The sequence below is a fragment of the Vespa crabro genome, chromosome 21 (genome assembly GCF_910589235.1).
Source record: "Vespa crabro chromosome 21, iyVesCrab1.2, whole genome shotgun sequence".
In the NCBI taxonomy this organism is placed as follows: domain Eukaryota; kingdom Metazoa; phylum Arthropoda; class Insecta; order Hymenoptera; family Vespidae; genus Vespa; species Vespa crabro.
The window spans coordinates 2,065,950-2,092,500 of NC_060975.1; the positions used below are offsets into that span (position 1 = coordinate 2,065,950).

At 27.0% G+C, this 26,551-nt stretch overlaps 3 protein-coding genes across 20 annotated transcripts in view; 1 reads left to right on the forward strand and 2 right to left on the reverse strand.

Annotated features, from left to right (window-relative positions):
- Positions 1-1,223: 1,223 nt before the first annotated feature.
- Positions 1,224-4,660, reverse strand: LOC124431506 (ero1-like protein). Its single transcript, XM_046979506.1, has 8 exons — positions 3,918-4,660; positions 2,985-3,188; positions 2,709-2,866; positions 2,418-2,603; positions 2,296-2,342; positions 1,853-2,201; positions 1,479-1,772; positions 1,224-1,374 (listed from the first exon to the last, which is right to left on the reverse strand). The coding sequence occupies exons 1-8, from the start codon at positions 4,068-4,070 to the stop codon at positions 1,323-1,325; spliced, it is 1,443 nt and encodes a 480-aa protein (XP_046835462.1). The 5' UTR covers positions 4,071-4,660; the 3' UTR covers positions 1,224-1,322.
- Positions 4,661-5,904: 1,244 nt separating this feature from the next.
- LOC124431508 (mitogen-activated protein kinase kinase kinase kinase 5) lies at positions 5,905-17,165 on the forward strand. Of its 11 annotated transcripts, XR_006944024.1 has the most exons (23): positions 5,906-6,176; positions 6,252-6,309; positions 6,585-6,740; positions 6,869-7,101; positions 7,182-7,445; positions 7,555-7,750; positions 7,839-7,942; positions 8,044-8,111; positions 8,381-8,410; positions 8,779-8,862; positions 9,737-9,775; positions 10,551-10,604; positions 11,390-11,460; positions 11,582-11,728; positions 11,812-11,987; positions 12,089-12,293; positions 12,393-12,576; positions 12,662-12,939; positions 13,018-13,101; positions 13,179-13,271; positions 13,356-13,482; positions 13,564-13,783; positions 15,915-17,165. XR_006944024.1 is itself a non-coding variant. In XM_046979511.1 (22 exons), exons 1-22 carry the CDS (start codon positions 6,066-6,068, stop codon positions 13,661-13,663), a joined length of 2,808 nt encoding a protein of 935 aa, XP_046835467.1. In that variant the 5' UTR covers positions 5,905-6,065; the 3' UTR covers positions 13,664-17,165. The 11 variants fall into 11 exon arrangements, 10 of the variants coding, with proteins under 10 accessions (XP_046835467.1, XP_046835464.1, XP_046835466.1 ...); XM_046979511.1 differs by having other exon boundaries at positions 5,905-6,176; positions 7,609-7,750; positions 13,564-17,165; XM_046979508.1 differs by having other exon boundaries at positions 13,564-17,165.
- A 5,407-nt stretch (positions 17,166-22,572) lies between these two features.
- LOC124431511 (putative uncharacterized protein DDB_G0282133) overlaps positions 22,573-26,551 on the reverse strand; it is a 76,572-nt gene continuing 72,593 nt past the window's right edge. For all 8 annotated transcript variants that reach the window (XM_046979525.1, XM_046979520.1, XM_046979521.1 and 5 more), the window contains 5 exons: positions 26,303-26,398; positions 26,062-26,191; positions 25,795-25,964; positions 25,585-25,692; positions 22,573-25,473 (listed from right to left, as the gene is read on the reverse strand). In XM_046979525.1, coding sequence (XP_046835481.1) covers positions 22,942-25,473; positions 25,585-25,692; positions 25,795-25,964; positions 26,062-26,191; positions 26,303-26,398 — 3,036 coding nt within the window. In that variant the 3' untranslated portion in view covers positions 22,573-22,941. The remainder of the gene's footprint in view (positions 25,474-25,584; positions 25,693-25,794; positions 25,965-26,061; positions 26,192-26,302; positions 26,399-26,551) is intronic.

Here is a 26,551-nt window from a genome sequence, read left to right on the forward strand (position 1 = left end):
TTATAAGATTAATTTAAATTTTTATTTGAACAAATATTTAGAAATGTGTGTTTATTTAAAAAAAAGCTCGTTATATATATCTATATGTATATATTCGATAATATAATTATAATGGTTTATTACATGTTCTTTATACTAACAATGTTTTTTAATTTACATTTTATATGATAATTATTCGATACAATGATGTATTAAGGATCGTAATCCTAATTGCGTAAAATCGTTGTATTAGTTACAAACAATAATCATTGCAAGGTACTTTTATAATTGACTTTACTGAAGGATAGAAACAATTTTAAAAGGAAGATGGTTTACTGCACTAATACTCTTAAAATATATATATATATATATATATATATATATATATATCTACAATCACATATAAGTCATACATGTTAATTATATAGATAATTATTAAGATGTAAAAAAGATCAAGAAAAATGTATAAAATGTATATACTACTTCAAAGAAGTCTGTATATGTATGTTGTGTATATGTATATAGATATATAAAACTAGAATACCATTTATTATTTTTTAATAAATATAAATGTATCTTTAAAAATAAATTATTTTTGTTGTACATAGTTTCAAAGCCAATGAAGTACTTGCATGTCTTACATTAGTTCTCCATATCAATAATCAAGATGTCAAATATTACAAATCTTGGTCATTTTCTTTACAACATAATTCACTATATTTAAAATAGTATAATATAAAAAAAAAAACTTGCTAACGTAACTTGTCATATTATAACTTGTTGTAAAAGTATGGAAAGATTTTTGAGTTATGAATTCTTCTGGATAAATTATAAGGAAATTATTACAGAAATATATATGTCATATAATGTAGATATTTATCACAGACAGAGTTTAAATTTAAAAATGAAATCGCAATGAAATCAATTTTATGAATAGAAGGGAGTATAAGGATAGTTGCACATATATATATATATATATATATATATATATATATATATATATATATATATATATATATATATTTACTCTTGTAAAATTGTCATGTAGAAATATTGAGCATTTAAACAATTGTACTTTTCCATCTAAGGTTATAATAATACACTAACTACTTTTCTTTCTCTTGCTTCAGATATAAAATTAACACAGGATTATTTACATTGTAATCTGATTAATTTCCATTGCGATTTCATATTGAATGTTAATAAAGATATATGAGTGTGAAAAACATAATTATAACAATTCATAAATCTTACAACATAATTATTTCCATGGAAAGCTAATTAAATATTGTGATGTGTCTTGCCGTAGTAGTTGGAAAAATCATTACCTAATTATTATTATGCTATCTCATCATTTGTCGAAATCTATCCAATTCAAATATACTTTCTGATAATCTAAAAAAAAAAAAAGATACAAAAAAAAATATACATACATATATATACACATATAAAATATTCATATATCAATTTTATATGAGGTAACGCATTATAAATCTTACCTTCCAAATCCATTAATAAGAGCTACGATTTCGCTTCTTTCTAAGAAGAATTGTTTTCTAGTAAAATTATGAAGGGTCGGTTCCCATTTATCAAATTTTCCAGAGAATAAAATTTTTAATGCTGTTCCTAAACCTTGTATTTGCAATTTACCCCATAGTTTACATTTATCGCATCCAACACAATCCATTATGCGTGAAATATTTCTGAAATGTTGTCTAAATTCTTCTTTTAATATCTGTGCATGAATACCTCCAGAAAACATAACTGTTTCATTAAAATGTTCAGGAAATGATCTAAAATAATACATGTATAATGATTTGCATTTGTCATTATAGATTTCGTGAAAAGCAAATATTATGTTTAGAAAACTAACTGAACAATTTGTAGAACATCGTCTATAGCCAGACGTGTCTCTTTATCGTCAACATCATTACCAGTATAATATTCTTCTCTTTTTAAATAAGGGGCAGCTTTAGCAAGAGCCCTTAATTCAAGTAAATAAATAAAATATAAATTTTTCAACCAATTAGGTCCTTCACCACCAGTTGTTTCAGATGAAAATCGCCTTTGTAATTCTGATAGATTAGGGCCCCATTTTGCATTTGATACAATATTTAAACAATCTTGTGAAGATAATAAATATTTTGAACATAAATGAATATTAATACTTGCATGCAAACCCGAAATAACACGATAGAAAACCCTTTTTTCTAAACACATTCCTATAATATATAAAACAATTTAAATAGGTGTTTATGAGGAAGCATTACATATAAAATTAAATATAATTATGAGACAAGGAAAAAAAAAACATACCATTCATTTTAGAAGATTGTATAAAATTATGAGGAGAATTTTTTGGTCTAAAATAAAAATATGAAAGAAATAATGAACAGATGAAATTTTATCAATGAAATAAAATTGTTATGGACGCATACCTAAAACAATTTTCCATATAAATACTTCGCCATATTCTATGCGCGCTTGGTCCTTTATATCCTGTATATCGTTCAGGATTAAGTAAAAGATCAACATATTCACCGGGACTAGATTCTTTCACACAAAAATTATCTTGAGCATCATCATATTGTTGCCAACGTTCAAATTCTTTATAATTTTCTGAACTAAAAAAAAAAAAAAAAAAAAAAAAGATTACATATATACAATGATAATTAATATTAATATAATTATACATTAATAATCATATTAATATAATTTATTTATATTACCTAATAGTGGTGTTTAGATAACCCAATTCCATATTATGATCTTTCGCATTTTGATTACAATTTGCCAATTGTAAGGATAATTTATATTTATCTGCTGGACTTTCATTGAAATGTAAATTTCTTGGAATTTCTCCTTTCAATCCTTCTGGAATATCATCCTATGACAAATAATAGGAATAGAATTTTCTTATTCATTCGTTGCATCTACATTTACTATTTATAATTTGTACAATATAATGATATACAATTGAATAAATTAAAATATAAATTGCTTACATCATGACAAGGTTGTACATGACAATAACGTATAGCACATTTACTGTCATCAGCCCAAAAAGGACATTCTTGTTTTAAGTTTACTTTGTAAAATCTAAAGTAATCCTTTAACAAAAGACTTTGCAATCTGGGATATATTTTTACATTGTTAAAATAATCCACTGTATCAACATTACAGCTACAATCATCAATCGACCCCTTTAACTGAAACAAAAATGATAATATTAATAATACCATTGAATAATACCAAGGCCATTGAAATAGTTTAATCTTATTGAATAGAATATTTTTTTTTTAAAGTTGAAACAAAACCGATCTTATGCACTTTTAATCTATATCAATTTTTATCAGTAGATTTTTATTGTCCGACTTTTCTATATATGTATACATATACAACATACATATATATATATATATATATATATATATGTATATATATACTGCGTTTTTTCAAAATATTGGTTGAAGTTAAATTTATTACTATATACATATATATATATATATATGTATATATATGTATATGTATATATATATATATATGAGGAAGTTTACGATACAAAAAAAAGTAAATCTTTATCAAATGTCATTTTACAAAAATGTTGAAAATACCGCTAAAATATAACCACAAAGGATAGAAATATCACAAACAATAAATCGCAGACAAGAAGAACTGTGACATAGAAAACATGTTAGGAATATTAAAAAAAAAAAAAAAAAAAAAAGAAAAGAAAAGAAAAAAAAAAAGAGCATATGATATCGGATAAAAATAATCCCTTCTTAATCATTAACATATCTAATAGGTTATGAATTTGATATTTTTAATCACACGTATTAACAATGAATTCGTGACTCGAAGTCCAACATAATATCTTTTTATACGCACACACACACACACATATATATATATTCTTTTTTGTTTTATATACGATTTACCTTGCAAAAACACTGATCGTCTTTATCCGCATTAGTTCCAAAATAATTGCCTTTGACAATGACATTGGCGTTGAAATTTGTTAATATAATTAGAAAAACTAATGTCGAGAATAACATCCTTTGCGTGGAAGAGTTCAACATCGTTATTTCCATTATGATGCGTTCTAACGGTACGAACGAATATATACATTGACGTATATCTCCCTTTCTTTCCTTCTTTTTCTTTTTTTTTTTTTTTTTTCACATCGGTCGAACAACGACGACAACGACGACTACACAACGACAACGACGACGACAACGACGACGACGACGACGATATATTATAATCGTTTGATCTTTAATATTATTTCTCAGAAATTCATGACTTTTTTCTTCGAACGCTGTCTACGTGACGATTAACAGTTAGGATATTTAAGGGGAGACAAAATTTCGAGCGAACGCGCCGCGAATGTTTCACCGAATCCGATGCTTTTGCACGCTGATTAGTCGCGTGCTGTCAAAAAGAGAGAGAAACCGATAACCTATAATGAAGATGAAGAGAAAGAGAGAGAGAGAGAGAGAGAGAGAGAGAGAGAAATGGTGGGAGGTAACTAAGCGTAGTAATAGTATGAGATGATGAGTTGAGATATCGAGAAAGAGGGGGAAGAAAAAGTGGGTGGACCTGATTTAGGAAGGTCAACACGATTAAAGCATAGAAAAGATCGATACGAATCAATATACACTATTTCGTCGGATTTATTTTTCTATTTCTTTTTTTTTCCTTCCTTTTTCTTTTTCTTTCTTTTTTTTTTTTTTTTTTTTTTTCACATCATCGACAATATTTCTCCGCGATTTTCGTAAAAGTATTAATAAATAATATTATCGTTTTCTAATAGAGAATGACAACGTTGTTAAACGCGTATAGAGAAACGCACGTACACTTTGTTATTCCCCCACCATTTCTTCGAAAAAGTATATTGGATTAATCCGTTTGAATTACGTGTTCGTATCCTATCCGTCGATTTTTATCAATGTATGCAACGTATCCTTTTAGAGAAAATTCGTTTCTGCCACGTTACTCCTATATATATATATATATATATATATATATAGTTATCTACTTGTCAAATTTCTCTCTGAGTTAATAATCATTTTTAAATGATCTTCGTATTTCTTGAAATTTTAATATAGAAAATAAAAGAAATATATTTATAGTTATAAAAATATATGATAATGTACGTACGTATATTGAACGAGTTGTTGAGCTAAGTTAAATATAAAATTAATATTTATGGACTACGTCGATTGACCACGATCCTTGCCAATAATTTTATTTCAATCTATATAGAAAATATTTTATATTATTATTATTAAATCGTACCAATTGTTTTACTTGAATCTTATAAAAATACACACACGAAGAGAGAGAGAGAGAGAGAGAGAGAGAGAGAGAAGAGAAGAGAAAAAAGATAAGCTTTTTGATAATTAAATATAAATAACAGATGTTAGTATGATCGTGGATATCAAATGTATCGCGATATCGTTGCTAGCAAGGCCATTGTTATTTAATTTATGATATTTTATTATATGTGTTTCGATTTGATTTGATGTAGGTTTTTTATTTTAGATCATTATCAGTTGAATGAACATAACGATTGGTTCACTGTAATCAGGATTTTTTTTGAATAACGTCGATAGTAATAACGTCGTGAACAACATCATGTCGTCTCCATTTTGAGGATTATTTTTCTTCGTTGGATTTGTAATTATTTTTTTCTCTTTTCTCTCTTTCTCTCTCTCTCTCTCTCTCTCTTTTTTTACGCTTTTACACGACGTTTTTTTCATTCTTTCTTCTTTCTTTTTCTCTCTCTTTTTCTCTTTTTTCTTTCTCTTTTTTTTTGTTTTTTTTTTCTTTTTTAATATTTTACTACATTCAAATACAAATATATTTTCCTCGTCTCGAGATTTTGGCCTTCGATATATCGAACATTGAAGATCGTTCGACATACTCGATTGTAAGCAAATCAGAGCTGTTGTGAACAATGGCGACGTTTCGACTAAAGTGACATCCTGCTGGGCAAATGTGTTTTTACACTTTAACGATAACATTCTTTTCTAGATATTAGTTACGGTCTTTAGGTATTAGCGTTAAAGATACTGCGGTTCACGATGGCATTAAACGCTAACGCACTGTCCAGTGACATAAGTCGTAGAAATCCGCAGGACGAGTATGAGCTCATTCAACGAATAGGCAGTGGAACTTATGGAGATGTTTACAAGGTTTACTATTTAAATAATTATTCTTTTAATTGTCATTATTTTTCCGTTACGTTATTATCATTATTATTTTCATAGGCTAAAAGATTATCGATGAACGATCTTGCCGCCATCAAGGTTATCAAATTGGAGCCAGGTAAGACCAATTATGGTACATTACCCTGTACTTGAGACATTATGCAAATATCATATCTCTATTTATCAAATTTTTTATTTGATTCATTATATTACATAATACTCGTCTTATATACTTTCAATTATATTAATGGCAATAAAATAATGATAATATTTGTATAATTTTTAAAAATATAATTGTTGCTTAATTATCAGTTAATTATTTCTAATCTATGGTATTTATTACTTTTTCTTTTTTTTTTTTCTTTCTTTTTCTTTTTTTTTTTTTCTTTAAAGGTGATGATTTTGCTATCATACAGCAAGAAATCTTAATGATGAAAGATTGTAGACATCCCAATATCATAGCATATTATGGCAGCTACTTGAGAAGGGACAAATTATGGATATGTATGGAATATTGTGGGGGTGGATCATTACAAGATATTTATCACAGTATGTCTATATTTTTCAATATTACCTTAATCATTGTAATATGAAATTGTAGTTTATATTTTTTTCTTTTTCTTTTTTTTTTCCTTTTTTCTTTTCTTAATTTATAAGCTGTGTGTTTGGTTTTGTAGTAACTGGACCATTATCAGAAATACAGATAGCGTATATGTGCAGAGAGACTCTTATGGGATTAGCTTATTTACATAGTATGGGAAAAATGCATCGTGATATAAAGGGTGCCAATATATTATTAACTGAGGCAGGTGATGTGAAATTAGCTGATTTTGGAGTGTCCGCTCAAATTACTGCAACAATAAATAAAAGGAAAAGTTTTATAGGTACTCCTTATTGGATGGCACCTGAGGTATGTACTAATATAAATGATTGTAATAAAATATTGTAATCTTTTTTTTTTTTCTTTTTTGTTTTTTAATTCTTAATTAGGTCGCAGCAGTAGAAAGAAAGGGTGGGTACAATCAATTGTGTGATATTTGGGCTTGTGGTATAACGGCGATAGAATTAGCAGAATTGCAACCTCCTATGTTTGATTTACATCCAATGAGAGCTTTATTCTTAATGTCCAAATCTGGTTTTAAACCTCCAACATTAAAAGACCGTGACAAATGGAGTCCAACGTTTCATAATTTCGTCAAAGTTGCTTTAACTAAAAATCCTAAAAAGAGGCCAACGGCAGAAAAATTATTGCAGGTTAATTTTGCATCTTTAAATATAATAAATACTTTTAGAAAAATAATTCACAATATTTTTACCTTTCCTTTTTTTCTTTTTTTTTTTTTTTTTTTCTTTTTTTTTACAGCATGCATTTTTTCAAGGAGAAATGAATAAACGATTGGCTTTGGAATTATTGCAGAAGGTATCAAATCCTAGTCATATGTTCACCGATTTAGAAGCTGATGAAGATGGAGCAGTACCTAATGTACCACAAAGAATTGCTTCAAGGCATACAGCAAGACCTAGGCCAAAAAGCCCCATATCGCAATTAGATAGTGACGGTAAATATTTATCAAGAGTATATTAATTGATTTTATATCAATAGATATAAATTATGAATATCATTTATTATAAATGTGTAAATTATAGATTTAATTAACCTCGATGGTAGTACATTACAAAGAGATTCTATAACTCCTTCGGTAGATACTAATCCAGCGTGGGATATTATGGATATAATGAATAATGTGAAGGTAATTTAATTGGCTATAATTGACAAAAAAAAAAAAAAAAACGATATATTTAGAGCATGAATAAATTGGAAATTGTTGTTGAATTTAATTTTTACATTTAGGCGGTACATAATTGTGATGTTCATCCTGACTGTGGAATTGGCACTGCATTTGAAGATGTACAAGAAAAGTAAGTTACATGAAATATTTCTTTCTTTTCACATTATATATTTTAATTTATCTTCTTTTATATATATATATATTTACATATATATATCTATATATTTACCGTCAGAAGATGTGGAAAGGGTTACAGCTTATCAATCACTTCCACTAATATGGTAAATGCTGTTTTGTTTGAGTTTTTTTTTTTTTTGATATAGTTATACTTGTGTTGTATGCCAAATCTTTTTATTAAAATTTGATAGTTTAATGTTTTCTTGTTATTATCAAATACAGTTTTTCACATACATCCACTAATCTTCATGAGTAAGTACATTGATTGATAGAAAATATATTTAGGCATGCATTCCCAGTTTTGTTAATATCCATGTTACATGTTGAAATTTATTAAACAAAACAGCAATTTTATATAATATAACAGAAATTTTAGCTACTCTGTGGCTGATGCTAATATTCGTTTATAGTTGCACATAGCACGTTTGCTTATGCTTTGCATTGTGTAAGAGCGTCAATGAATATTATTAATTTCTCAAATTCATATAACTTATTTTATACATTAAAAAAAAAAAAAAAAAAAAAAAAAAAAGGAAACAAAGAGAATAACGGGATCAATTATATATGCTTATTCTTATTGTTTAAAAAGTGATATAATTTATCTCTGTATTCTGTATTAGTACACTTGGCGCAAATGTTACTGAAGGTAACAGACGATCACGCCGAAGCAAAACTGGCACAGAGATATTTCATATGAGTTTAAGGTAAAATACAAAATACAAAAATTGGCTTGGTGTGAGACAGAGTCATAATTTATAAATTGAGTCATTCAAAATTTATTTTGATCAGAAAATGTAATTAACAAATATTATAAATATAAAGTTTTTATATAAAAATATAAGCTTTTAAATATTAATTATTTATTAAGTAATATTTAAAGCTTTTCATTCTTTGAAAATTTTTATTTCATATGTATGAAATGCATGTTAAATTAACTACTGAATATGGAACAAATAATATGTACAAATAATGATCTTACACATATATAAGCGAAATTTTTATTTACATACAAAAGATGTGCTTTTTGCATCATTTATATAGATGAAATATTTTTAACTTTTTGATAATATCACTCTGATTAGCGAGAGTACAAGTTTTAATATTAGTGGATGACTATTGCATGATGTATGATAATAGTTTATGCTGTATCATATTGCATTTATATTGCATGTTAATGATTGTCAATTTAAGAAATGATTTCTGTTATAAATTTTGTTTCAGTAAGTATACTCATCTTGTTTAATTAATGTATATATTTTAATTACAACTTAAATATCATTCATCAAGAATTTATTTTTTCTCTTATTCATTTATGAATACTCTTTCTAAATAAGAATGTTAAGTTATATTTTTATGAAGAATGTAAATAATTAGAACAAATACAATTTCATAGCTTAGAAAATTTTTTTCAATCGATAAAATTTGATTAATTAATAATATTTATAACATGACAATCATTATCACTTCTTTCTGATATATGTAACAATGTATTTAGTTTTGTCATTTAGTCGAATTATATATTCTTTGTAGTATTAATTTTTCTGATCAGTTTGTAATTTTAATAATTTCTCCCTACAGGAGTCTATTGCAGTACATTGATGAGGAGTTGTTGCTAAGGTATTGGCAGGTAACCCTTCTCCCTTGCACCTTGCACCTTGCACCTTGCACTTACTCTCTTTCCTAATACATATATTAATTTAATTGTGCATCATATATTTAATGATAGATTACAATAGATTGTAACATCATATACTTGTCCTCTCTGTAGATCATGTATACATTTATACAGATATGTTCACATACATTTTCCTTCTGTTGGTGATGGTTTAATATATAAGACAATACTTGAGAGATGAATAAGATTTTCAAGAATATTTTAATGGAATGGAAGTAATGACGAAAGATCTTGTACATATATAATATGATTTATATATTATTTAAATTTATTAAATAATATTTTCATATCTATCATATATATATATATATATATATATAAATCTGATAGATATATTTTACATTGATAATTGCATGATAATTTTCGTTATTTATGCTTTTGCTTTGAACCTTGGCATTAACCATATTGGTGGTGGAAGTTTGTATATTTATTGCAAAAATGTTATGTGCTTATCAAATGATATACACACGATGTAAAAATATTATTTCGATTTGATATATTATCTAACAGTAATTAATTGGATCATATTTATAAAATCAGAATATGAAGCTAACAAGCAGTATTAAGATCTATATTTGTAGTTTATTTTTACAAAATAAAATCTAAAATAATTTAAATTAAAACAGAATGATAACAGAAAAGTTTACAGAAATAAAAAATGTGTTTATTCCATTTGCAATTATTTTGTAGTATATGACCATAGTTTCATATGTGCAGGGGAAATGCAATGTCGATGGTTGGTGGGCATTGCGATCAGCTATACTCCCTGCAGTAAGTAAATGATAATGATAAATTATTGTAAAATGTTTTATTTTCTAGTTCCTTATATTTTCATTTATATAGATATAAATATGAATGTAGAAATATTTCTATGATAATTGATCAAAAGTTTAAATAGAAACATTTTAAAATCATGCCTGAAAAATATATCACGTACACACATCATATTAAAATATTTCATATTACTAACATAGCTGATATTAAGTAGGTAAAATCAATGATTGGGGTAAGAATGTTAAACAAAATATTATTTATATTAATTCATATTATCACAAGAAAATATTGATATTAATATCATTGTTTCAATATAAATTCACATTTATCATATGTCATAGGATTTTTAAATATATTTCGTATTATTAGCATAAAATTTATATTTGCTTGCAATTATTTTTCTGATTATATTTATTTGTTTTTTTTTTCTTTTTTTCTTTTTTCTTTTTTTTTTTTTTTTTTTATGAGGCATCGCTAAAAATATGTTCAAAATACACACTGCTTTTTTTGGCTCTTAACACATTGCTGCATTCTTTTTCTTTAAAAAAATTTTTTTTATGCAAACAATGCATTATTTTTATGCAAAATTTATTGAAAATGTTAAATTGCTTGTCTAATAATTTGAAGTGTCAGGTACTAATACATATTTTCATTGAATGTATATCATATGCAACCTATTAACAGAAAAAAAATATTCTTTGCACTAGTTTGTTTTAAAGAATTTTTTATTGTTGCATAAGATATAATAATAATAATGTTAATTAACAATTATATATTTTTAGGGCAACACTTCCGCTTGGAGAATCTTCAAACGAGTGCGAGGTACATTGTGGATACTACAATAATGTATCTGGTAAGTGAAGGAAATAAGTTTTAAAAGATAAGAATTTATCAATTAGTTTAAAAATAAAAATGTTATATATATATGTGTGTGTGTGTGTATTATATATATTCAAAAAAAATTTGTTGCATAGGGTCTCAAGCAAGTCCTAGACGTCACAGTTCTGTAGACGAGTTATATGGCTTGGTAAACAGTTCTCATTCCTTAACAGCTGTGAATGGGCAACGTCAAAGGTCACTTTCAGATAGTGGTCCTAGAGATGAATCTCTACAATCTAATGGTAGCAGCATGTGTTTTTATTCAAAATATATTTGTAAGGTATTTATATAAAAGATAGCTATATTGATAAAAATTTATTTTAAGGAGATAATGAAATATCAGGAGATGGGGAAAGGGAAAGTATTAGTCCGGATCTTTTATCGGATACACCACCTGTACCACCAAGAAGAAGGGATAGAAAAAGGCATACACCTCCAAGACCTATAAGTAATGGCTTGCCACCAACTCCGAAGGTTCATATGGGAGCATGTTTTTCAAAGGTAGAAATTAATAATTATTTATCTATTTCTTTTTTTTTTTTCTTAATATAAATATATATTCCTTTACATATGCGTTATTTATAAATTTTCTTTTATTAAAGGTATTTAATGGTTGCCCTTTGAGAATACATTGTACAGCTAGTTGGATACATCCTGATACAAGAGATCAACATTTACTTATTGCTGCAGAGGAAGGAATTTATAATTTAAACTTAAATGAACTCCATGAAACTGCAATAGATCAATTGTATCCTAGACGTACAATTTGGATGTATGTTATCAAGGATGTCCTTATGTCCTTGTCCGGTAAAATTTTCATTTTCCTTTCTAATAAATATTTAATTTTACTTTGATTATATCTTTCAAAGTATTTTGTAAAAGATTAATAATTTTCATATTTTATAGGAAAAACACCTCAATTATATAGACATGATTTATTAGCAATGCAGAGCAAACAGACTCATAGGTTCTCATTGCATATGAACAAAATACCCGAGAGATTAGTACCTAGAAAATTTGCACTTACTACAAAAGTACCAGATACTAAAGGTTGCACTAAGTGTTGCGTCGGAAGAAATCCATATAATGGGTAAATCATATAAATTTAATTTTCAATAATTTATTATATAAATAAAAATTCAATTGTTTGCTTTATAATATTATTAATACCTTAGATATAAGTACCTTTGTGGGGCAATGCCAGCAGGAATATTTTTAATGCAGTGGTATGATCCTTTAAACAAATTTATGCTTTTAAAGCACTTTGATTGTGCTCTCCCATCACCTTTAAATATATTTGAAATGATTATTACACCTGAAATGGAATATCCAATGGTGTGTGTATCAGTCAAACAACCATATCAACAAAATAAATTAAAATTGGATTTAATTAATATGAATTCTGGAGCAAGCTGGTTCCATAGCGATGAGCTAGAGGATATGGATGGTTCAGGTAATCCTTTATTTCAAATCTTTTTAGATAATTGTTTTATATTCAAATAAAAATAAACAATTGATATTGGATTTTTAGCAACTGTGATACCGAGAAGAGAAAATCTTCATGTCATTAATGTGACACAACTTGAAAAGGATGCAATACTTGTGTGTTATGAAAGTAAATAATCAATATTCCATGTAATTGTAACAAATTAATCTACAATATAATATTCTCATATGATATTTTTCATTTAGATGTAGTTAAGGTGGTTACGTTACAAGGAAAACTCAGGGTAAGCAAGAAGCAGATGTCGGAACTGCATTTCAATTTTCAGATAGAATCAATTAGTAAGTAATATAAATTATGATAATTAATTTTTTTTTTTTTAAGCCAATATCAATTATTAATTGTTATTTTCTATTTGTTATCAGTTTGTTTACCAGATAGCGTATTGGCATTCCATAAACATGGTATGCAAGGTAGAAGTTTTAAGAATGGTGAAGTTACACAGGAAATTAGTGATCCAAGCAGAACATATAGGTTACTTGGTTCGGATAAGTATGTATATAGTGATAAAAGTTTAGAAAATTTTCAAAATAGACATTATGCGGAATATATATCAATGATCTTATGTGACAGGGTTGTAATGTTGGAAAGTCATTTGGTTCACACAGGCACATTGACAGAGACTGAAGGAGCAGATTTATATATACTTGCTGGGCATGAAGCCAGTTATTGAGCATCCTCTCTTTCATCTTATTATGTAAATAAATAAGCCTATCATGCCGCAAGTGAATTGTGATTCACTGTTGATTACATACAAATGCAATGATTTTACTGAAAAGAATGTTGGAAATTGGTAAGAGAAAATGATTACTATTAGTTTTCCTGATTACGAGTCACAAAAGACGTGACGTGATATATTAAGGAGATGTGTACACCAATGAACATAATTTACTCAATACTATCTTGAATATAGTTGATGTTATGTAGACTAGTACACTGGCCAAAACAGTTTCTAAAATTAGGTATTTCTTTCAATAAACGTGGACAATGTCGTCGTAGTTGAACGAGATACCAAATTAGTTTAAAGCATGTCGCAATTAAAAGTAAAAACGGAAAAAAAGAAAAAAAAAAAAAACAAAAAAAGTATATCCAAATGTGCCCTTTTGCCTGACAAAACAAAGCTTATATTATTTAAATGCTTTTCTTTCTTTCTTTATTTCTTTCTTTCTTTATTTCTTTCTTTCTTTCTTTCTTTTTTTTTTTTCTTAAATTGCGTATTTTTTTCACAATATAGAACGCAATTGACTCATATATATATATATATATATATATTCCTTTTTTTAATTTTCTGTATATTTCTTTTTCTTTTAGCATGTAACTAACAGAATTCGTATTTATTTATTTAGAATAAGTATAAATATAGTGATGAAAAACAAGTGTTAGCTTATATTTTTCAAAAAAAGAATGATACTTTCTTTCTAAGATTATGAGAATTATATGCAATGTCTACTTACAGCAAGCTTGCCATATTATACATAATATTCTTTAACGTCTGTAAATTTCGTCTAATACTTATTCGATGTAGTTACAATAGCACGTGTATATATACGCATATATATATACATATATATATATATATGTATATATATTACATAATTTAACTAATTATAGAGAGAAGAAAATACAACGATTTAGATACGAAATATTAAGCGAATAAATGGTATAGTTCATCAATTCTAAAAAAAAAAAAGAAAAAAAAGTAATACAGCATATATATGTATATTTTTCTGGCAGGAACTATATAATGTTATTTTCAATAACACAATAATTATATAACGTTAAAGTAACATTGAAATAACCATTAGTACAAACCTCTTTTATTAAAGTTTTATTATTATAAATCGAATAATATAGAATGTATACTCCCCCGGTATAAGTTTTGGCTTGATAGGCATAGGGCTATTTTGAAAATGTCAAATTTTATTAAGACATTGACAAGGATCAGTGTCTCTAATTTTTAATATTGAAATACTAATAATAATGCACAATTTATATAAAAAAAAAATTTGCTGTTGATGAAAGTAATCTGGAATTATTTTATTAGCTTCAAAGAATATATGTTCAGATTAATCCAATTTATATATTTAAGTTTAAGAGAAATATTCTGTTGATAATTATGCGGGATATATTATCAACGGTTATAATTAATATTTGCGAATAGCCTTAAACGCAATGTGGTTTCAAAAAAAGTGAAGATGAAATCACAATATTGCTCAATATTATTTAATGATTAATAAATGTTAGCCGAATATTACATTATAATTAAAAATCTATGAACATAATTTATTCCTTTTGATCGTGGATATAATTTTATGTTCATAATTATTATAATGTGATAATAAAGTATCATGCTTGAAAATATTTAGGGGGAAAAAGAAAAAAAAAAAAAAAAAAAAAGAAAAAAAATGAAATTTCTTGTAAAATTGACTTAAACATTCGGAGAAATGAAGTTTTTCATTTATGGTATATTGTATAGAGAGAAGAGACTATGTCTCGTAAGGGGGAAGAGTGCTGGATTGAATAGATTATAAAAAGTAAAACAATATTTTTATCATTAAGCTGTCGCATTAATTAAAATTTCTTTTTCCAATCGGTTCAAGTTGATTTGATTTTAACAAACGCGATTTTATATTTAGTCAACAAATAATACACATTTTTAGAATTTTTAGAGTCTGAGTCTAGTCCATATTCGATTTAATCTAATTAATATACATAAAACATATTATATTATATAAATTATAGTTTAGGAATTGTCTTATTGTCCTTTTTGCCTATTAAATTCCATTTGTGTCCTTATGTATAAAGAGAAAAAAGACAAAAAAAGAATATATAAGTATAGAGGAAGCCGTGTGGAAGAAAAAAAAAAAAAAAACAAAAAAACATGCATCAACGAAACTTAATTTTTAAACTAACTTAATTTTTAGATCACATTTTAGAGACAGCTGAATTGACTAGACTACAGTCTCTACAAAACGAATAAGAGTGATCAGCATTTTTAAGGCAACTAGCACAAAGTGATTATGAAAACTTAACACACGTAACTATTACAATTAAGCTAAATATGTCATCAATTTTAATTAATTATTACGAGTCATTGATAATAATTGTACATTTTTTTCTTTCTTTCTTTCTTTCTTTCTTCCTTTTTTTTTTTTTTTTTTTTTTTTTTTTTTTTTTTTTTTTTTTTTTTTTTTTTTTTTTTTTTTTTTTTTTTTAACTCTCTATAACGCCACATAATTCTGAAAGCCACGTGCACTCATAATACATATCTATTTTATTTCAACGTTACAAAATATTTTACTAAGTATAAGTTATACTTAGTACGTGTAATATAGTTATATTATAAGTTTTACATTATATAAATATTTTTTATGAATACAAAGTAAAAAAAGTATGAAAGAAAATATAGAATTATAGAGAGTTAACTGTATCAAATAGCAGCAATTAGTAAATTCGTATGAATTATTATTTTGTTTGAGCATAGTTTTTTTTATTTCAATTAATTGGCATAATTCCAAGTCGAAAGATTTAAGTAGAAGATAATATAACGCTGAAGTCCGCGAATATATTTATACATATATTATTATCGTATTAGCATCGATTTGTTTCGCATATTTATTTATTTTTTCCGCATTATATGAAAAAAAAAAAAAATAATAATAATAATCGAAGGATAAGATAGAACAAACGTGGAGAATTTTCTATACACACACATATATATATATATATATATAAATGATCTTTCGTCATCGAAGTCTAGCACTTTTCCACCTCTCCTTTTTTTTTCTCTATTTTCCAATTCATAATATGGTGTATGTGCATTAATATTTATTAGCTATGATAGAAGTCAGGCATACGCAATAATGAATTAAAAATAAAGGAAAAAATTACAGGAAATAAAAAAAAAAAAGAAAAAAAAAAGAAAGAGAAAGAAAGAAAAAGAAACGGAGAACAAACAGAAAGAGAATTGTGTAAAAAAAAGTATTGTCGAACGAAACGAAGAAGAAAAATTATCTCTGAGATGTTGAAATATTTCGGTATTTTATATGAAATTTTGCTCTGTACATAGGATATAGACGACTGAAGAAAGTATTATATATTATCAACAAAATTTATTATTATTATTATTATTATTATTATTATTATTAATAATAATTATATCGTCATTATTATTACTATTATTATTATTATTATTATTATTATTATTATTATTATTATTATTATTATTATTATTATTATTATTATTATTATTATTGTAATAATATTAGTGAGACAAGATACAAGATTTAAAGCTTCCTATACTCGCGCTCATTTATCATGGCGGAGCATGGGTGGTATTATTATCGTTAATTCATTGAAATTAAAATACGATTCAGTCATTACTTTTTCCCTCCTATATTTCATTGTTAAATATCATTGATTGATAGATATAATTCATTCGTTGTATTATCATTATCATTATAATTATTACAATTATTATTATTATTATATTATTATTATTCTATAACGTATTATACAGAAATCTATCGCGACGCTTTTTTAGGTTATATTTCGTATATCCTATCGACTATTTTTTCTTTGTTCTATTTTTTTTTTTTTTTTTTTTTTTTTTTTTTTTTTTTTTTTTTTTTTTTTTTAACAATATGATTATATCTTTTACACCACCTGTGCTGTGACCCAAAATAATATATACATACATACATACATACGTGTTATATATATATTATGTATGTATGTATGTATGTGTATATATATATATATATATATATATATATATATATATATATATATACACATCATACATATATTAATTCACCAAGTGGATTGATTTTTTCGAAGAGAAAATAAGAAAGAATAGAAATATAATGAGTGCACGTAATAATTGCATTTACGTAAAAGACAGAATTTAAATCGAGAATTTTTTGCTGTATTATTTCCCATGCGTTGCCTTAGCAAGCCGAATGCCGAATTTATGCGAAAGATGTAAATAATATATACGAATAGAAACGATCTTACACCGTAATTTCGGGGGACATATGTTTGATAATTAAGCTGTAATTATAATCATTGCTGTTTTGCAATCAAACACCAAATCGTATTAATTCAATCAAATTTTTCTGTAATTCATTTTTGAAGAAGATAGTGCGGTGGAGGGAGGGGGGAGAATGAAGAAAAAAATATGCACTTAACGATATAAATTAGAATACGATGAAGATGACGATGACGATGATGATGATGATGATGATGATGATGATAAAGAATAATATGAGTTGAAAAGGAAAATAGATACAACAATGTCTTCCCTATTAATCGTATTAAAAACAAAAAAAAAAAAAGAAAAGTAGTAATATATTAGGTACGTTTTATGGTCGCAATGCTCTGCAATTTAATACACACTCATATATACATAACACACACACACACTTAAATACATACATAAATAATTCTATATATACTTAGATACACAAACATATGTATATATATATATACATATATGCATGTGTATATATGTACATATATATGTGCAAGATATTTTACGATCTATCTTCTTTCGAACCTTAACGAAGAGTACAACCGTCAGAGATCCATAATTAATGAATTAATTAATGAATTAAATATCAGGAACGTTTGATAAGACATTGTTGTAATACAGATCGTAATAATTATTGTGTTATGTGATGGATTCACGATTGACTGATATGCGTATATGTTGTGTATATTATTTTAGGAATAATTTGTAACAAAAGACAAGAAAGAAAGAAAGAAAGAAAAAAAAGAAAAAAAAAAACAGAAGAAGAAAAAAAAAATTTAATATAATAAATGTAGTACGCGTACGCTCGCAAAAAAAGAAAAAAAAGAAGGGAAAAGAATTTTCCTTTCTTTCAAAAAAGGAAGTTATTTTATTCTTTATATTTGTGCTTTTATTTATTAAGAATAAAAATAGAAAAAAATATAAAAAAGGAAATAGAAACAAAATCAATGCGTATGCAATATATATATATATATATATACGAGATCGTATGCGTGCTACATTCGTTCGAAGTATTCAAAATTTCATTGTAAACGCTACGATATTCGCGTTAAAACAAACAAACAAAAATATTTAGACAACCTACACACACACACACATATGTACATACATACATACATACATACATACATACATACATACATACATACATACATACATACATATGTACATACGTGCGTACATACATATATACGTTCATTGATACACATATATGTACGTATGTGTCTTTTAGTTCGTTTTTATTCTTTTCGTAGTAACATCGGAGTTTTCGGTGTTATTATTATTATTATTATTATTATTATTATTATTATTATTATTATTATTATTACTATAACGACAATAATTTCTAAAGCGATTCTAACGTTATTATCGGCTAATAATCTAAAAAAAAATAATTAATTGAAAAAGAGTAACATGTAAAGAAAATATATAGATGTATCGGCATGCGGGCGTTATAGCGCGACAAAACCAATTAAAAAAAAAGAAAACAAAAGAGATAATAACCGAGAACAAAAGAAAGAAGAAAGGAGAAGAAGAAAAATAAACTAAATGAAAAGAAGATAATGTAAAACTTTATGTTAGTTTAATTGTATGTATGTGTACGAGCATGTATGTAGGATTTAAAAGAAAATTTTTTCGACGAAATAATTCATTGAAAAAAAAAAAAAAAATGATAATAGGCAAAGAGCTTTGATAATTGTTAAACAAATAGACCAAACGGGATACGGATGAAGTTAATTGAGTAAAAATGGCTGGACAAAAGAAAAAAAAAATTCTAAAAAGAGAAAAAAGAAAAATGCAAAAAAAAAAGAAAAGAAAACACAAACAAACAAACAAACAAACAAACAAACAAACCAACACACAAAGACAAAAAGTTTAATTGTAATTGAGAAAGAAAGTCTTCATAACCTATAAATAACGCAGATAAACACATATCCATATTCTGCTCACACGACCACGAGATTTTAGAACGTCCTGATATATATATATATAAATATATATATATATATATATTTATATATATATATATATATAAACATATATATTATATTTCATTTTATAGTGAATAGTTAATGAAATAGTGATTTATATTAAATCTATTCATAGAGAAAGAAGAGGAGAGAGAGAGAGAGAGAGAGAGAGAGGGAGAGAGAGAGAGAGAGAGAGAGAGAGAGAGAGAGAGAGAGAGAGAAAAGAAAGCATTAGATTTATGTAGTGGTAGGACAAATTACAGCGATAATTGTGTACCTGTCCACATCGACCAGATTGATTGATTGATTGATTGATTGATTGATTGATGGCTTTGTCTCTAGAATATATAATGTATAAACATTGACTTAAAATTTATTAAGTCATAATACATTTTTCTTTATGCGAAAACATAATTTGAATTGTTCAGTTTGTTTTGTGTTTTTAATGAAAGAATGATGAACGAATAATGTATTAATAAAAGACATTCAAATATTTTGAGAAAGAAATTAGGGAAAGAAAGAGAAATAATAGAAGTATATATGTATATGTAATAAAAAAAAAAAAAAAAAAAAAAAAACACATTCATACATACATACATACATACATACATATGTGTATAAATATATATATATATATATATATATTTATACATACATATGTCTATATTTAAATAATGTAAAGCAGCTTCAAGGAGGGAAAAAGTAATTTTAAAGAGATAATATACGTGATTGTAAAAAGTATTCTCTCAAGACTTTGTTAGCTCATGAGATTAAGGTAAAGATATATTATATATATATATATATATATAATATACATGTATATATATATCTATATATATATATACACATACATAAATTTATTCGTCGATATGTCAATGATATGTTGTTAACCAAAGCTTTAGTGACACATGCATATAGCAACGGATACGAATATTCTTACATGATGGAATTATTATAGAAAATGGTACGATAATGTAACTCGATAAAGAGAAAGTAGTTTTTAAGGAGTATCTGATAAAACGATATTGCATTGATGTGGGATTCATTTTATTAATTACTATAACATTATTCACATTTAATACATAAATGGAGTTATTTTAAATAATAAGTATGAATCTTCATTCCTTTGCAATATCAATAAGCAGAGACTCCTTAATAATATAGAGACAAATGAATGTTATTTTATTCTTTATATTCAAATCGCGAGACAAGGAAGAGACTCTGCTGGATATATATATATATATATATATATATATATATATATATATATATGTATAAAAGACATAAAAAGAAAAAGAGAAAAAAGAGAGATAAAGAAGATAAGAAAAGATAGGACTGAGAGCATTAATGGAAGTAGAAATTAAAAAAAGTATATATATATATATATATATATATATATATATATATATACATATACATATACACATACATACATACATATAACTACTGCAGTTGTACATAATGTGTATAACGAAAATTATCTTCGACTTATGAAGCTTTCATTTTAGGAGTTTTTATATAAATACAGTATTGTGAAAATAATTTATGATTTCTCATGTATAATTTACAACTTATATTTTTAAGCACGATTAGCTCTAAACTTACTGTACATATTACATTCTCGTAATAAAACCTACCTGAAATAATATATGCATATATATATATATATATATATATGTATATATATGTATATATATATATATATATATATATATATATATATATATGCATGTGATAGTGAAGGTAGCCAAAGTGTTGATTAATTTTCTCCACTTCCAAATATATTTATATATATATAAAAAAAAAGGATTAAATGATTCAAACTGATTGCAGTGAAATTTTACAAAAATTATATTACTATATACATTAACAGCACATTACGGTACAACAATGTATAGTCCTCTCTCTCTTTAGTTCTTAGCTTTATACAAAATAACATTAATCTATCCTTAAAAGACATATGTGAAGTATCATTGTTACTTCTTCATACAATATTATTATTCCTTTGATCTTGAATAGACAACGTTACATTGTACCTTACTAGTTGAACACAATTATTATTATTTTTTTTTGTTGTTTTTTTTTTTTTCTTCGAACAGAGAACGAAGTATACTCATTAAAATTGTTCTTGGATTAAGATCTAAATATATCTGAATATTTAAAAAAAAAAAAAAAAAAAAAAAAAAAAAGAGAAAGGTCCAACTCTTTTCTCTTACTTGAGAAGAATAAAAAGAAAGTTGCGTTAACTATGAAAGAAAGTGTTAATTTAGTTTCATTCAAGAAGATTTAGAAAAGAAAAAAAAAACGAAAAAAAAAAAAACAAATAAAAAAGAGAAATAATTTAGATATTAGAGATCTTTTAAAAATGAAAGGAAAAAGAAAGAAAAATAAAAATCGTCACGTTTATATCCTTATTTAAATAACAATTGTACTTTCTACACGAAGTAAAGTAAAAAAAAGGCAGTACTTGGCGTTTCAGATAATATATAAAAAAAAAAAACAAAGAAAAAAAAAAAATAATAGAATACAATAAAATAAAATCATACGAAAAATTCGAATGTTCGAGTACACCCTAGAGGATTTTTTTTTCTTTTTTCCACAAACATTTACTTATGAAATTTCATTCGTACATAAAACAGAGATCAAACCGTGAAATGTAAAACGAATCAAACGATTCAACAATGATTTTCCTAATTTAAAAAAAAAAAAAAAAAAAAAAAAAAAATAGATATAAAAAAAAAAATAAAAATAAAAATAGAACGGAGATAAAATTTCCTTTAAAATAATGATAATAGTAATAAAAAAAGAAAAAACAAAATATTAGACAGTCGATTACGTTTTGGAATAATTTTGAAAGAGACACGAGACGGAAGAAGGAAAAAAAAAAAGAAAAATTACAATTTGTAATTGAAGAGAAAAAAAAAGAGCTATCCTTAAAAGATTTATTAATTATGTTTCAACGTGTCCTTGCAATTGACATACTATTTTCTTAACCCAACCTGCCTGACTCTGTCCAGCTGATACATCATCCTTATCATCGTTACCAATATCGCCGGATTCTTCAATTAATCCAACATCATTCGTCGTACACTTTCTATCAACGTCTCTTTTCATAAAGGACGACCTTAATAAAGAGATTTTACTTTCTGGACTATTACTATTATTGCTATTACTATTACTATTACTATTACTATTACTACTGTTATTATTACTCTGTGCTCTCAAGAAGATCGATTTTATTTTTAGGTAATCTGGTTTCTGTGCTACGTAAGGCTTCCCAATTGTATTATTTTCTTGCACGATACTCGACAAAATGGTCGAAACCGATGAACATTCTGATTTTTTTTTTGCAGGAACCGGAGGTGCGACTTTTTGTTTATTACCAGATGACGTAGTGGCTCCGCCACTACCACCACCACCACCACCACATCCACTTCCACCTCCGCCTCCTCCAGTATCTGTACGCATTAGAAGGACATCATCAGCGTCACTGAATATTGCACTGTCCCTGAAAACTTCCTCGCCATCAACGTCAACATAATTCTCAATAACTTCGAATGATCTCTCGTAGAAACTGTCGGTCTCGCTTTCACGACAATTGGTTCCTCTGGAAGATCCCTCCTCGTCCTCCTCCTCCTCATCATCGTCATCATCATCCTCGTCATCATCATCATCATCACCATCATCATCTTCTTCTTCTACCTTATCCCTTTCATTATTTTCTTTCACCTTTTCTTTTATTTTTCTTGTCTCCTCGTTACCATTGCGTTTGTTTTCAGCAAAGAGGACAGTAGGATCCGCATAATCGGATTGCGCTATACGTGCACCCAAACTAGAACTTCCTTGTTTATAATACAATGATGGTATCCTATAATCGGATGGTCCACCAGTTGCTGGTACACAACCAACAAGTTCTTCGATGTCAGATGAACTTTCTCTAGAATGTTTGGATTTGCCCTTTCTTTTTGATTTTCCATTGCTCAATGAACGAAAATATTTAGTTCTTTCTATTTCTTCGCTACACTCAAGGGTTTCGGTGCTAAGAGTATTCCTGAGACCTTGCAAACGACTACCGGCCTTTGACAATACGTTCTTAAATCTAGTACTCCCGTTAGCCCTGTAGATTTTGTGATCTGGATGAATGTTGGTTGTAGTAGGTGAGGAGACCATGTGAATCTCGGAATATGCATCTGTTAAAGTATCATCGAGGGAACAGAAAAATGTCGACGTTGAAGTAGAAACCGAAGTTGGAAATTTGGCAATTCTACCCTCGGGTTGACAACTCGAAGCATATCTTTCCATATCCTCGAGATTTATCTCAGCTGGTTTGTCCGAGGCTATAGTGAAGGGTCTTTCGGTCATTGGTTTTCCATCTCTTTGAAGAAATCGTGATTTGGTAACGCTAAGTTGTGAGTTTGGATTGATTTGAAAGCTACGAGGTAAGGATCCACATTTTTGGGGTGAAGTTGGTAAACCTTCACAGAGTTTGGTCAACCAAACGGCCGGTCTCGTTGGACTGTCACTTCCATTAACGTCTTGTTCCTCTTTAAGACCATCCCAAACATGTTGAAGATTATCATAATTACCAAAACCTTTTGATTCGTCGGTCTCCTTTATGATATCCTGTTGTTGATCTATATCATTGATCTTATCTTTTCGTTCGGGACTAAGTTCAACTTCGTTAGCCTTCTCCGAATAATCCTGATCGTTAGTAGTACGTATAGTGGTATCGTTTGAATCATCATTGGCGGACGTCGAGTTCTCTCTAATTCTCAAAGCTGTCTTTATTATTTTACTTTCAGTAACGATACTTTGTCTTTTAAAGGCTTCGAAAAGGGCTCTCTTTTCGTGTACACGATTTACATTGTTCTTTGTATTCATTGTTTCGTGTACGCTTGTCGTTTTACCATCCGAGGATTTTAAATTATCATAGAGTAACCTAAGTGCTGGCTGTGGCGTGTTGTCACGTGTATTATTAACCGTGGACAATGAGTTCCATGCGTTGTTAGTTCTCACCAATCTTTGGGTTTCACGATGAGACGTACGGACACGATTGTTCAAAGTTCCACCAACGTAATTAGCGTTCTCGCAATCACTCTCGTCCGAAGTGTCGGCTGATATTCTCTTATTAAATCTTTGCTGTTGTCTAACGTTTATGCTACTACTAGTCCTTTGCTTTTCCAATAACTTTTGAAATTCTTGATTTTGCATTAAAATATGACCAACTATTTCCTCAACTGTTTGGGCCACTGCCGGTGTAGTTGCCGTTTGTAGTTGTTCATTGTTCTCTTTGGTTTCAACTTGTTGAGAATTTGTTGGCTTATTATTATCCTCGTTGCTTGTATTGATCGTACGATCTGATTCAACTAAAGTCGTTTCCATATCAGCTGTTACCTCTTTCTGATCCTCGTCCGATTGATTCAACGAAACGTAAGATTGAAATCCCGGTTCTGATTTTCTTCTCCAACCGGTGAAGCGATCCTTTAAAAAATAAAAACAAAAAAAAAAAAAAAACAAATTCAGACACGTTCAACTTTATCATATATTATTATATTGATAATTAAATAATATACAAATGAAAAATATTTATACCTTTACTTTGAGAGTACGCCCGTCGGTACACCTGTTAAGATTTTGATCTCTCGAGTCGTGCATTTCAGTCTCGTTATTAGGATTTTTCCTCAATGATGCCGGCGAATCCTGAATAATCAATATATTTGGATTTATTTGTTGATAAAAAGCAATGATTTTTTTTTTTTTTATTTCTTTTTGTTTGTTTGTTTTTTTTTTTCTTCCCCTTACCTCTGTGGTAGTGATGGCAGGTGATTCCGATTTTCTTGTATTTTTTTTGAACTTATGCCTAATACCAGTTTCTGATCTTCTTCTTTCTCTTTCTTGCTTACGTTTTTCTAAATATTCCGGCGGTGCCGAGTATAACTTTTTCGCCGAGCTTTTGTCAGTCGTAGAATCGTCTGTAATTATATTAAACATAATTAATAAGAATTAAAGTCACCGAATTAAAATCTTTTTCACACTCTCTCTCTCTTTTTCTCTCTGTAATAATTTTACCTTCGTGTTGAGTCTGACCAAGTTGTAGAAACAGTTGCCTAGCATGAGAAGGTATAACAGCGTTGTAATTTTCAAGGATTACCCTTTTTATTTGCAAGGTCCATTCCCTCTTTTGTTCCAGGTTGCGTGCCTGATAAGAGAAAGAAGAAGAAAAAAAAACAAAAGAAAGAAAAGAAAAATTAATTACTTTTTTTATTTTCATAAAAATCATTTCGAAACGTTTGTTTTCCCTTTTATTTACCTGCAATGTATATTGCAACCTTGGATTATCGAAGGGTATCACATGAAAGCTTAATGGTTCTCCTGGGATACTTTCGATCAACATCAAATTGGAACACTGTGCGAAAGGATATTCATAATATTATTTATCAAATATTGAAGTATATATTCGATTGATTAATATATAATTAATATCTAAATAAATCATATTATATCTAATATGTTTAAAAATTATAATTATATTAAAAATTATAATATGATTATTAATTTA